This window comes from Wyeomyia smithii, chromosome 3 (genome assembly GCF_029784165.1).
Source record: "Wyeomyia smithii strain HCP4-BCI-WySm-NY-G18 chromosome 3, ASM2978416v1, whole genome shotgun sequence".
NCBI lineage: Eukaryota > Metazoa > Arthropoda > Insecta > Diptera > Culicidae > Wyeomyia > Wyeomyia smithii.
Window position 1 is genome coordinate 101,213,976 of NC_073696.1, and position 13,527 is coordinate 101,227,502.

The following is a 13,527-nucleotide window of genomic DNA, read 5'->3' on the forward strand; positions in this document are numbered from 1 at the left end:
TTTTTTCGTGCTTCTAACTATATTGAATTTGGATGCTATCCAGAACGTGTTGAAACATGTTTGAACATGACCATTTGTGTCCCGCACAAAATCCATATAACGTTCAAAACAAAACAGTCGCTCTTCGCTTTTTGCGTTCCTACACACCACTTGCAGCAAGAGTTGATCTCGCATGGACGGGGCTTATTCGGCTGTTTCACAAGCACTGACATCCAGCGATGCCAACCTTTTTTCAAGAAAAACTGGAAGAATTCAAAATAAAAAACTGGAGAAAACTGGATATAAAAATTTGAAGCTTCTACAGAAATTTCTTTGATTTTCGATTTAAAAATGTTGCGTAAATAACAATCATATACATATATTGCACCGTATTGTTTCATGTAAACAAAAAACATGAAAGAGACAATGCATTGCCATTTTGTATTTTTACTGATGAAGATTATAGTCACTAGGTATAAAGTCTGGCGTACTCGAAATTTTGAAGATGCGACTGGAATTCGATTTAAACCAGAAAACTGAAGGGTATGAATGCACGAAATATTGAAAAGACCATACATTTAAGAAGAATGTATTCAATAAGTCAGGTGACGAATAAAAAACTGGATAAAACAGGAAAAAAATTTCAAAAACTGGAGATATTCAACCTTTGACTGTTTCGCTGGCGTGCCCAAAAAAAACTGGAGATATCCAGGAAAAACTGGAGGGTTGGCAACGCTGCTGACATCCTTTTGACGGATAATCGAGCCAGAGAGCCAGAGAAAAACGGATTCAAGCAAAATGTAATGGATGACGTTTGTGACAGGGATGTGGTCTCAAGAGTACTGACTTTGATAAGCTATCGATCCAGTGGTTTAAGCTTATGAAAGTTTGGATAGCAATAGTGTGGGATCTCTCCGTGTGGAGTGAGAGAACTAGCGGTAGAAAAGCTGTGAGATGAAGTCTCACGTAATTTTTCAAATAGACCAATCTAACATTTGCATCGAACTGAGAGAATCTACTTTGAAAGTTTTCCCTCAATATTTTTAATCCTATTTGAGAACGAAACAGTATTCATTCAAGTGGATACTGTTAAACGATACCTTAAACTAATGTTTAACGTTACTATCTTGCAGATTCTAATTTTATTTGAAAATAAATGAATTTTTAGCAAAAATAAACTATGCAACGTTTTGCTTCTTTCAGAGGTAAATACGTCGTTTTCATAAGTCATAATGTCAGGTGGCGCTTTACATGCGTCTGAGCGTAACGATATGTAATTAGCTGGTGTGTTATTTACGTCAAAATGTTGTGTCATATTGAAAATCATGATGTCATATACGTCATTGTAATTACATCGTTTAATCAATGTCGTTCAAATTTTCGGATGCATGCAAGCCCCATCAAGTGCCCGGAATGACCCTGGCGCGTGTGCAGCACACAGCAAGGATCGTCCGTAAGCGTGCGAAATTTGTGGACTGGCTTTCGTGCGGGAGCAAACGCCTTTGGAGCATCGGCTGAAGCATTCGGATATTCTAACCAATTCGTAAAAGTTGTTCGCATGATTATCTAACTGAGGTGAATTGATTTTATTTTTTTTTATCAGATGCCGTCACTGTACTGAAAAGTTTAAATATTGTGTATGTTTCTCGAAGCACGGGCGAACGTACAGCAAGGAGATGCAAACAACACGAGCCGAAGACGGCCACCAACTGAATAATGAACTTAAGAAGGAATCTACCGATAATGTTTAGTGAAATTTGGATTTAACACAAACGGTCTTTATCGGTATTTTGCCTAACGCTACTAAGTAAGGTTTTTTTCAATTAATGCACTGTGTTTAAAGATAGAACTGCTGTATTGTGTGAATACAATTATATTTATACCTAACATGTTTCAGAAATTCTTTATGCTAAGCACCCTCGAATTATCCGTGAATTTTCTGCAATCTACTACAAAGAATTTTGTTATAATACCATTCAGAACTGTTCGAATGATTTTATTTTTTCCATGAAAGGTAGATCATTAACTTCCACACCTACTTGTGTAAATAAATTAGTTTACAAAAAATTGGTCGTTGAAATTAACTTACGTCGAGTAAAACATCAAGCGAACGCATAGGACTCATATTTTGTTTAGAACGAACGAATGGGTAATGATTATTGCAAAATCATTGACGGCATCCTGCATTTAAAGACGGCGTTTTCATATTAAGGAATGTGCTTAAGAAATAAAGTAAAAAAGGAAAGTTATTTCTATTTTTATGAAGAATTTAGTTCAATAAGTGTACCAAACAACATTAGCTGTCGTCTCTTATGTTTTCCACTAACCTAATCGCTGACGATTATTAGCATTTTTGGGTGTGATGATCTGGAATGCACCACTTCTTTAATGCATCAAAACCCACCAATAATACGAGCTTGTCCTTCTTGGACCAACATCGCACACGACAACCTAACAAATTAAGAGTTTTGCTTCCTTGAAAAACAATGTATAAAATAAATCTTAAATAGAAAAAGATGAATAGATCATGGGACTGCAAATCCAGAACGATGCACTGCACTTTCCTTCTGTGCTCACGTGTTATTTTTCCGGCCTTCTTCTTGGACTTTCCGAACATACACAATCAAATCAGTCAATATTCCAGTGGTTTCCATCTACACAAAACAGGAGAGCTATAGGTATAGCAGCAGCAGCCCGCGATTTTTGGGGATAAAATAAACTAGCCATTATACTAGATGCAGGCCTTATCACTAGACTTCTACGAAAAACCGGAAAACAGAAAACATTAAAGACGGCAGCTCAAAACAGAAAAATTATTTAGCTTTTGAAGCACTTTAGTACCATGAAATTAAAAATATTTGTATTCACCCCCTCAACAGGTTGCCACGATTTTCTAAAAAATTTTATAAGATCACAAAGTACCGGAAAGTTTTTCTGCTTAAATATCAGAAGCTCATCGGAGTGTGCAGCAAGGAAATACTCACTGGAAATGTCGGAAAACGGAAACCGTTTTACAATGCCCGAATTTGATGTTGATCCAAAGGGGAAGGTTGTATACATCACATTAGCTCCGGTGTGCACAAATGACGATTCCGGTTGCTTGGCATACTGGTGATCATTGCACCTTTTTTGATTTCTCGACTTCCTTACATCCAATTCGAAACTCCGTTCACTTATCGGATCACTATCCGGCAGACATCTCTTTTCCATTTGGGTGGCTGCAAATAGTTAACAATAATAAATGTCAATAAATTACTATTAACTTTATTATTGTAAAGATACTGCAAGACAAAACAAACTACCACAATAATACGCAACTCCACCCGGAAAACATTTCAGATTTTATTTCCTATTCTAACAACAAAATCCGATAGAAAGTATTAAAATTTTTCAGCAGCACACGAAACAGATCACGAGTAAAATCAAAATGGTGTAAGTGAATGATGTTTTTATTTTTATGATCGCCTCACTATCGCCGAAATTATGAGAGCTTATCTGACATGACAGATCATTTCACATATTCGTCGATACGCTAACAAAAGGGTGTAAGTTGAAAATTGCAGGTAGGGTTGTTCGGTCGTTATCCAAAATTATTAAAAAGTGTCGAAAAGTTCATTTTTGCCGAATCATCAAGTTAGTGCCGAAATTACATCGTAGCTAATATTATAACATGAAAACCCCGTTTACTTACATTTTGCGACTTACGCCGATTTGAAAATTACGTGAGAAGTGGAGTCTTGATCGGTTGACAATAGGGTGTTTATAGGTATATTTTATATTTTTCTGTATATTATATTTTTCTTTGATTAGAAATGACAAAGAAATACATATTCCACTGATTTTTTTTTTTAATTTTAACAGCACAACTATTAAAAAATCGATTTAGAATTTCAATAACTGTAAGTGATTTCAAGAGAAATCAACTAGGGATGGGCGAACGGCTCACGAGCCGTTCATATGAACCGGTTCTTAAGCCTGTAGTACACTCTTTGACCGAGCGTCAAATATTTGTCACTTTTTGACAGATAAAAATTTGGTCAAAGATAATTATTTGTCACTCTCCAATTTTAACATGGGGCAAACACGGGCAAACAACAACCATGATGTCAAATAAATTCGACCATTATGTCAGAAGGTCAAATATTTGACCATTAGACAAAAGTGTACTACAGGCTTTAAAAAAGAGCGAAAGAACGAACGGCTCACGAAATGTCATTTTGTGCTCTACCAGGGTTATATTTTCCAGCAGCAGAAGTGTCCCTCTGTGCACTACTTGCCAATTAGTAAAAATTTAAAAACAATAATTTTTCAATTTAAAAATCAAAAAAAAATCGTAGATATTTGAGAAAAAATACCTAGTGCCTACATAAAGGTCGGTCATCGATTAGTATAAGAAAAAGCAAGTATTTTTTTAAATTAAAACCCCCTATTGTTCGAACTTGTAGAGTGCACGACAATCTTGATTGACCTCTTCGTGACTGGTGCTGCGAACAATATCATTGATCTTGTAATAATATTTCTCAACATGAATAAAACGAAGTAGATAGAAATAGGCCAAAATAACATCGTCAAATGAATGACAGTTTGCATCTCTTTGATACGCGAGTGCCGAATGACCATCCTTTTTGTTGTTTGAGAAGCGACGGTTTATGTAAAACTTAACGAGCGAAAGCCTACTGTGACGCACGCTACGGAAGCGAGATCAAATGAAAATGCTGACCGCTTCGAAGCCTGCTTGCCTGTTTAGTAGCGAAAATTGGCGATTTAACTAGCACGGAGCTTTCGACCTAGAAAAATGATGATGGATTAAATTTTTAGCCAATGCTAACATACACAGGGACTATTTTTCGTGTGATATTTGCGTAAAATGGATGTTCTTGACGTCAATAACAATGCAGCTGGTTAGAAATTTTCAGCAGCATCTAGTAGACCGATCACTGTGAAGAAAATACATATAAAATAGAAAATATCCAGCTTTTTACACGCCATAATGGCGGACGCTGTAATGAAAAATTCGTAATATGCTACACGGTAAGAGTCGAAAACCCATTAATGGGTATTGTTGTACCCATTTTTTTCTATCATATGCGGCTGTCAAAAAAATGGGTAAATTTAAAAATGTGAAATGGGTAAAATTGTACGCATTAGAAAGACATGTTCTTAGAAAAAAAATGGGTCATTTGTTTACCCATTAATGGGTGAAAAAATACTTCGATACTACTGTCGATTTGTTCGCACGCATTACTTCTACGATCTGTTTTGTTTATTACTTGTCAACAATTGCCATGGAAGGACTTTAAAAGAGATTTGATACTGCGTCGTTTAAAAAGTTGCAAGGTAAAGAGTATGTTATATCAAGTATTAAATTTTACAATGTGAGATTTTTTTATATTAGGTCAAGAATGTTTGATATATTGATGATAGCAGGTGAAATACTCCTGTATTCATGAATAAGATTCATTTTTGCAAAAAATTAAAAATAATTGATTTCACTTTCACTTCTTTTTATTTTTTTGACAAAAATTTCACAAAATTTCCGTTTGTTTAATAATGGGTAAAATTTCACCCATTTCCTTGAGAAAATTCATTTCTCAAAATGAGTGAAATTGTACCCAGTTTTTGACGTTTAATCGGTATACCCGTTAATGGGTAAATCGAGTTTACCCACTCAATGGGTTGGCTCACTTTTTGGCGAAATGGTTGAAAAAGTACCCATTAATGGGTTTTCGACTCTTACCGTGTACCTACCCTTTCGACAACTCTGCTTACGTCAGTTTGACTCTTCATGTATTTCGGACGAAAAACAATAAATCTGGCAACATTATTGTTGCCAAATCTGCAGGAATCACGAATCTGACGTAACCAGAGAGGTTCACAAATTACGAACGCGCATTATAGCACTCGCCATTATGGTGCGTAAAAGCTGGATATGGGATCCGGTCTAGGGGTAAAGCACTACTAATATATTGCGAAATGTTTCCAATATTCAATATTCAAAAACATTTACCGTTCCATTTTCCGGCACCCCTTTATCTATATCATAGCTCATTGCCGTTACATCAAACGTCACATCATCGTTTAGGATGTCAATTGACAGATAAACGATAAATATCAAAATATATCGACCAATGTCATGTAGTATTATCGAAATATTTTTCATGAAAATAAAGGTGTCTAGCCGGTTTCGTTTTTAATTTGAGGTTATGTTTTTGCGGGAGTTGGAAGGTACATAGCGTGTTGAAACATTATTTTCTTAGTTTAAATCTACCATTTAGTGAAAAATAAACTAAATGTTTAAAGTTTCCCGCTACGAAACTCATGATATCTCAGTGCAAATAGAATTTGATGGGTAAAATGCTGCCTAGAAATCCTCTTCGCAATTATGTGATTTATGTTTTCAGTGTAGGTCGCTTTAAACTGAGTAGAAACAACTCAGTCTATGCTGAATATTTCACTAGCGTGTACTGACAAAACAGAAGACAAAGTTTTTTTTTGATGAAAAGTAAACACAGTCATAAGAAGCCCGATAGCAACCCTTTCAATGCGAAAAGGTGATTTCAGAAGTGACTCTTAATATTAGTGAAATAATTTCAAAATAATTATGTGCAACATCAAATTACTCTAGAAACTTCGCATTCTATCAAGTGAACAATTTGCGAATCTCTCAACGCCTCACAGTTGCCTAAATATTTCCAAACGCAATGTCATCACGACAATCCATCGATGACCTGTACAAACAGCAGGATTTCTACATCGGACTATCGTTAGCTTTATCAAGTAGCTTCTTTATCGGAGCCAGCTTCATTATTAAGAAGGTTGGTCTTATTCGGCTGTCACGCATTGGCTCCGTTCGGGCTAGTGCCGGAGGATTTGGTTACCTGAAAGACTGGATTTGGTGGGCCGGTTTAATATGTAGTAAGTATTTTTGAAAAGGTCAAACGATTACTCACAGCGCGTGAATATCAATTTAAAAGAAGAAAGATCAATTTCCAGTTTATGTGACTCATTATGATGACTGATAAGAAACCTATACTGTATTTTTTTTGACACGCATAGATAAGAAGACTACATAGACCACATAGACGTATTACATGTACCAATATACCTGGCCTTATCATAATTCCCAAATTTTTGAGTTTTTTTTTCCTAAAACTATGGTAAAATAACTAATTTTTTGTTTTCTTTTTTTTTAGTGGGTATAGGAGAGGCAGCTAATTTCGCGGCGTATGCCTTTGCACCAGCTTCACTAGTCACCCCGCTCGGGGCATTAAGTGTAATTGTGACTGCCGTACTAGCTTCAAAGTTTCTTAAGGAACGGCTCAATTTGCTTGGTAAACTTGGCTGTTTTCTATGCATTATCGGTTCCACGATAATTGTCATTCATTCACCAAAAGAGGCCGAAATAGAGGACCTGAACTTGCTGCTGGATAAGCTGCAGGATCCTGCGTTTATAACGTACGTAGGAATAATTCTATCGCTGTCACTGTTTATTGGATGCTGTTGTGGTCCCCGCTATGGACACAAAAACGTTATAGTATACATTTTACTGTGCTCGGCGATTGGCAGTCTTACTGTGATGTCTTGTAAAGCCCTCGGACTAGCTTTAAGAGATACCTTATCCGGCAAATCGAACGACTTTGGAATGTGGTTGCCGTATTTCCTCATTGTGGTCACAGCGGTATTTGTCGGTATCCAAGTGAATTACCTGAACAAGGCATTGGACATTTTCAACACCAGTATTGTGACGCCAATTTACTATGTTATTTTCACCACTTTGGTCATAACGGCTTCCGCAATTCTGTTCAAAGAATGGGGACGAATGAAGGCGGAAGATATCCTTGGAGACCTTTGCGGATTCTTTGTGGTCATTATAGCAGTAATATTGTTGAATGCCTTCCGCGAAATGGACATTAGTTTAAATGATGTTAGGGGCATCATGCGGCCTAAACGAGAGCTACTGTCGCACAAAAATCAGTACGATGAATTTTTAATCGAAACAGAGAATAACAGTCTATCACAGAAGCAATACGGCAGCGGGGATTATCGGGACATTTGATATCACAAAGTGTCCTAACCTTAAGTGAATACGTGCTTCGGCATGCAATGGCTGTATATTTTTTAAAAGATTGAATTTAAGAAGCTATTATACAAGAAATAGGCGTTAGTAAAATTTTTATAACCAAAAAGTGTTACTTTTTACTAAATCAAAATTATGTTATTCACACAACCAATGCGATGTCTCCTGACTCAATTCGAATAGAAATCTTCGAAATAAACAATTCAGTTCATTAAGTTGAATTCATATCTGAATAAAAAGTAATGTTTTTTTTAACGTCAAAACGTAACTTTAACGAAGAAACCGGAAAACCTTGATTTTTTTTTCATTTTTCTTTTGCACTTTAATTTTTTTGGATTTTTTTTTATACAGAATGCAATACATTGAAATTTACATATAATAACATTACATTTAGCGGCACAAAGTAGCATCAATCTTCTTCAACCAAGGAACAGCGAGCTTCAACTTATTCCGGTAGGTTGCATCCGAGGCTATAGGGTTGCGCTCTAAGTACACTGTGGCCAACTTTTTATTTTCAGCTAGTACATTCACACAATTCCAGTCGGACACTCCGTTGTCGTTCAACTACCAGTAGAAAATACCAATAAATTCAAGCGTTGCTCAATTTAACTCGCCAGAAAATAACTTACCCAAAACTCCTCCAAATTATCAAGATGACCCACATTTTCTATCAGCTTGATACGGTTTTTTGCCACATCGAGCGTTTCAATCAATAGGTTATTTTCAAGATTTTCCAATTTTTCAATACCATTTTCCGACACGTACAACTCGGTAAGGTTGCGCAAATTTTCCAAATTTTCAAGCTTAACTATCCGATTGCTCTGCAAGCTAAGGCACTCCAGTTTGACCAGCTTCTCCAAGTTTTCAATTTTGCAAATTTTATTCTTTCCCAAATAGAGATGTGTTAGATTCACCAAGGCGTCAAGGTTTTGAATTTTCTGATGAAAAGATGAGAAAGAGATTTTAAGATTTGACAGCATTCATAAAATAATTAATGTTATTATACTCTTACTCTTATTCGGTTGTCACCTAACTCCAGCATAGTCAAATTAGTCAAACTATCAAGATTTTCAATGTTTGTTATTTTGTTAGCGCACAAATAGAGCTTGCGAAGTTGCACCAATTGATCCAGATTTTTTATCTTGTGTAGGCGATTAAAACTGACATCAAGAATTCTGCAAACAAAACAAAATTACACATTCGGTCACGACACGTCTCTCGATTGCGCATTACTCAAGACTGGTCAAATTTTCCAAGTTTTCCAATTCTGTAATCTGATTGTCGTATAATTCCAATTCCTGTAGGTTTGTTAGATGGTCTAGATTCTCTATTTTCTTGATCAAATTCCACCGGAGGTACAACCTGTAGACATAAAGGATAATAATTTAACTCTGAACATGAAAAAAAATCGCGGCTATACTTACCTTTCTAATTTTACAAGAGGCTCTAAATTTTCAATTTTACCGATACGTCCGTGGTTGAGGTCAACGTCCGTTGTTTCAGGATCGATGGTAATGACATCCTCCATTTTCACAGGTTCCTGCTCATCAGGGTGGTTTTTTTCCTCTCCGGCATCTGACTGTTCTGGCGTATCTGGTCGTTCTTCATTCGCGGCGACAGATGCAGCCGAACGATCTGTAAATGCACCATTCGATAGGTGTATTAAAACCTCCCGACCAACCACTCTTTAAGTTTCTTCATGAAACGAGAACGATCGCTATCGATTAGTTTTGAACCTATATCGATTGATTTCAGTTGTTGTCGTTTCATAAAGGTGCATAAAGAGTGGTTTTTTTTTTTTTTCCTTCACATAACCATAAAGAGTGGTTGATCGGGCTATAAATATGCTACCTTTACTAACCGTTTGAATCACTCATATTTTAAAATTTTTTTTTTCGTGGTAAACAAGGAACAGCTGTATTGAATAACAACGTTTCGAAATGTTAATGATTCGCTGATAAATAATATTTATTTTCAATTTTCGATACAATGATTCAAAAACTGTCCTCCGAATAGAAGCTGTCAGGGTACAATTAACAATAACAAAGCGAATAAGGAAAATCGAGAAAACAAAACGGATAGTGTACTAAACAGAGCTGCCAGATTTTATTTTGAAAAATCTGTATGCACCCGTAAAAAAATCTGTATTTTTCTGTATTTTGTTCGTGTGCCTACAAGTGCTCTGGTTTAGGGTAACTTGGCTTGGCATCCAACCTTAAACTTTGCCTGAAACCCTAATAAGGTTGGGTAGAATTCCTGAAAGAAAACTCAGGTCTATAACCGTTTTTTTCTATGAAAGCAATCGAATCGGGTATATTTGTTCCAAAGCATTCCCGCTCAGCCAAATGTCCAATGTCCAGAAGAAATCAAACAAAAAGAATTTACCGCTTAGTAAATGCCAGACGCCCAGCAGAACTCGAACAACCACGCTCGACGCCTGGGTTTGAATCCCAACGCCGACATAGGTGTCGATGGTTGTGGGGTGGCGTGATCTACTCACAACCAACCCAAATGGTCTAGGTTTAGTCTCAGCCGACACCGGGAGATTTTCTGAGGCGAAAAATCTCTGGGATCACGCCTTCCATCGCATGTGGAAGTAAAGCCGTTGGCGCTGGTCCGTTAAACAACGGGCCGTAAGTTAGGGTCCTGGGTGGAGTCGCCTCCTTGGGCGTCAGTGATTGGCACAACAACAGTGGCGGAACTAGACCGACGGAAAATAAGCAAGAATAAAAAAAATCGCTTGCTGAAATTCTGTACAAATCTGTATTAAAAATCAAAATTCTGTATGAATTCTGTATTCTGTATCATTTCTGTATCGTGGTCAAAAAATCTGTATAATACAGAAAAATCTGTGTACTTGGCAGCCCTGGTACTAAAAAGAACGGCGCGCTTTCATACACAGAAAAATGAATATACACAAATATGCGTATTTTTAACGTAAATCGACCTTTCTGTGCGGGCAGAGATGCCAGACTTTTTTTTGGCAAGTCTGTATAATCCATAAAAATGTCTGTATAAGTCTGTATACCGCAGCGAAAAAAAGTTACCGATGCATTGATACCTAATTATTTGTCGACCTGTCAGATTGTTTTGTTTTATTGCTTGTTTTGATTGTTCTTTTTCGAGTCTATCATAGTTGGTCGATTAATCGATAACTAATTTATCTTTTAAATCTAAGTAACACATAGAAGTAAGAGTCTTTCCCGTGATAAAAATCGTCGTAATGTAGCTAAACTGATACATGATGGCAGAAGTCTCGCAGTTATAAAAATAGTACCTTCAAGGTTTGGGACATTTTAAGCAATTCTTCAACGTTGGATATTGCTCCGAATAGAACAAACGGTCTTTTCACCAATATAACCTGCATAGCAATCGGTCGAGACAATCAGCTGTTTGTTACTGGGGGCGAAACAGGCAGATTAGTGCCCACGGGGCCGATAAAAACCCTATCGGGCCTGACTCGATTCCCGTTGTCATGATTTCACTCTCAAAAACGCAAGATTAATATGTTCAGCAAAGTGTTCAGTTCCTAGTTCACTTTTTCCAGCAACGGCTACAGTGACTTTTGGTTTTTGTGTTCGTTTTTTTGTGTATACTGGTAAAACCATTATGTAGAATATCAGATATCTGTGTAATATCTGTATTATACTAAATGTCTGTATAAAATCTGTAGGCTTATGCGTGTCTGTTTCGCAACACAAAAAGTCTGTATAATACAGATTAGTCTGTATATCTGGCATCTCTGTGTGCGGGTGACAGGGGGAATCTATCTGTCAAATATCGTGTAACCGTGACCAGCATATTTGGCAACAAGGCGTCCACTTGTTTTGGTTTTTGTCGTTTTGATTGAAGTAAAATTTAGTAGAATTGTAACGTTCTTTTTTAACAAAACTCTAGAAATCGTGGAAAACTTTTATTCATACTGCGTTGCGTAGTGAAATTTGGTGGCAGCAGCCTGCAATTAGCTGAAAATCATGAAGTTTCCTCGCCACACAGGAAATCTTTTAAACGTCATGGACCAACAAACTTCATGGACCAGAGTTGATCTGCGGTAACGCACATATATATGAATTTTGACAGCAGTAAATCCCCCCTGGCGGGTGACGGCGAAAAGCCCCCGAATTGGCCCTGACACAAGTAAAAGAGATTTTTGCAAGGCTGTTCGCACCTACCCGAATTCTCATATGCAATTGTCAATTTATGTGTGAAAACAAAAGCAAAAATATTTCCCTCCTTCACTTTCGCAAGTAAAAACCAAACCAATAATATCAACAGAGGCGTCAGGGCTAATAGTACCCCGAAAAAAAATTTACGATGTTTTGCGGATGCAGTAAGAACAGCAAATGAACAATGTTTTTTTATTGTAACCATTAAAAACATGGTATTTTTACATTTAGCTTACAAACGTTTTTTGCCATTAACATGTTTTAAGGTGGTAGTGTGTAGAAGCCACCACGTGGTCGACTACGAATTTTCAGTGCCACAAGACTCGGGAATAGCTAATCCCGCATAAACAAATACCATACACGAATTGTTTCCCTTATAGTATCTTAACCATTTTTAAAAAAGTTACATAACCATTCACATACCATATCAGCTTCAGTTTTGACCATCTAGTTTATAGTAAACTGAGAAATAGCCATTTGGTGAACTACACATTTAGATAATATCACCGAGTACGGTAAAATGAATCACCGAGATTTCAACAGCTGAGATCTCGGTAAAAATCTTGGTAATACATCAGAAAACCGAGATTCTGTAAAATCAACAATTCACAACTTGTCAAACTTTAACGAAATTCTCGGTAACATTTTACCGGGACTCGGAAATTTCAACTGTCGAATTATTACGAAAATTTCGGTAAAATTTACTAAAGTACGCATTTTGCGATTTCTCAGATAAATCCAGGAAATGATGAAAACGATTAATTATCCGTATAATTTTATGAATTATTTTGTCAAATGATTCAACTTATTACAGCATTGGTAGAAACAGGAGAGTTGTGTTGCTTCCTGGAAATAAAACAACATCCATCACTGCAACTTCCATCCTGCGAAGTGAGTCGTTAACCAACGAAATCAATATCTGAGAAATAATATTGTATACTTACTCAACATTTTAGGTTATTCTGAATACTACAGATTTCTCCGGAATGATGATCAACCGCGAAACCTGTTCCTTTTACATCTAAACCGAAACAAAATTGATAGTGATGCTTTCGTTATTTTGACAGTTCTATTTTTCGGAATCTCGGTAAGAGCTTTTTTGGTTCAACGAGATCTCGGTTAAATGATGTCAAGCTTCCGAGATTCGGTATTTTAGTTTACTGAACTCGGAAATTTGCTGTTTTACGGATTTTTTCGGCAAACAAATTTACGGTATTCCGGTAAACACATTCGGTTTCCAATTTCTCAGTAATTTTGTTACGGAACAACGGTAAACGAAAATGTTTTCAAGTAGTTCGGTATTTT

At 36.6% G+C, this 13,527-nt stretch overlaps 2 protein-coding genes and 1 long non-coding RNA gene across 6 annotated transcripts; 1 reads left to right on the forward strand and 2 right to left on the reverse strand.

The window, feature by feature from the left end:
* Positions 1-1,588: 1,588 nt before the first annotated feature.
* LOC129730741 (uncharacterized) lies at positions 1,589-3,439 on the reverse strand. 2 transcript variants are annotated; one of them, XR_008728918.1, is made up of 3 exons: positions 3,282-3,439; positions 2,821-3,197; positions 1,589-2,737 (listed from the first exon to the last, which is right to left on the reverse strand). It is a non-coding gene; the product is annotated as an uncharacterized LOC129730741 (long non-coding RNA). The 2 variants fall into 2 exon arrangements; XR_008728917.1 differs by having other exon boundaries at positions 1,589-2,198; positions 2,307-3,197.
* A 3,025-nt stretch (positions 3,440-6,464) lies between these two features.
* On the forward strand, positions 6,465-8,284 carry LOC129727358 (magnesium transporter NIPA2). Of its 2 annotated transcripts, XM_055685132.1 has the most exons (3): positions 6,465-6,530; positions 6,605-6,894; positions 7,173-8,284. In XM_055685132.1, exons 2-3 carry the CDS (start codon positions 6,681-6,683, stop codon positions 8,033-8,035), a joined length of 1,077 nt encoding a protein of 358 aa, XP_055541107.1. In that variant the 5' UTR covers positions 6,465-6,530; positions 6,605-6,680; the 3' UTR covers positions 8,036-8,284. The 2 variants fall into 2 exon arrangements, with proteins under 2 accessions (XP_055541107.1, XP_055541106.1); XM_055685131.1 differs by having other exon boundaries at positions 6,481-6,894.
* Positions 8,285-8,348: 64 nt separating this feature from the next.
* On the reverse strand, positions 8,349-10,104 carry LOC129731868 (protein phosphatase 1 regulatory subunit 7). Of its 2 annotated transcripts, none has more exons than XM_055692226.1 (6): positions 9,918-10,104; positions 9,481-9,691; positions 9,290-9,418; positions 9,069-9,231; positions 8,686-8,994; positions 8,349-8,620 (listed from the first exon to the last, which is right to left on the reverse strand). In XM_055692226.1, exons 1-6 carry the CDS (start codon positions 9,931-9,933, stop codon positions 8,447-8,449), a joined length of 1,002 nt encoding a protein of 333 aa, XP_055548201.1. In that variant the 5' UTR covers positions 9,934-10,104; the 3' UTR covers positions 8,349-8,446. The 2 variants fall into 2 exon arrangements, with proteins under 2 accessions (XP_055548201.1, XP_055548202.1); XM_055692227.1 differs by having other exon boundaries at positions 9,908-10,067.
* Positions 10,105-13,527: the final 3,423 nt, after the last annotated feature.

Coding starts and splice junctions, on each gene's coding strand:
- LOC129727358 (XM_055685132.1), top strand. CDS start 6,681: ATGTCATCACGACAATCCATCGATGACCTGTACAAACAGCAGGATTTC. Junction 6,895..7,172: donor GTGGGCCGGTTTAATATGTA/GTAAGTATTTTT, acceptor CTTTTTTTTTAG/TGGGTATAGGAGAGGCAGCT.
- LOC129731868 (XM_055692226.1), bottom strand. Junction 8,995..9,068: donor TAGGTGACAACCGAATAAGA/GTAAGAGTATAA, acceptor TCTTTTCATCAG/AAAATTCAAAACCTTGACGC. Junction 8,621..8,685: donor ATAATTTGGAGGAGTTTTGG/GTAAGTTATTTT, acceptor TTCTACTGGTAG/TTGAACGACAACGGAGTGTC.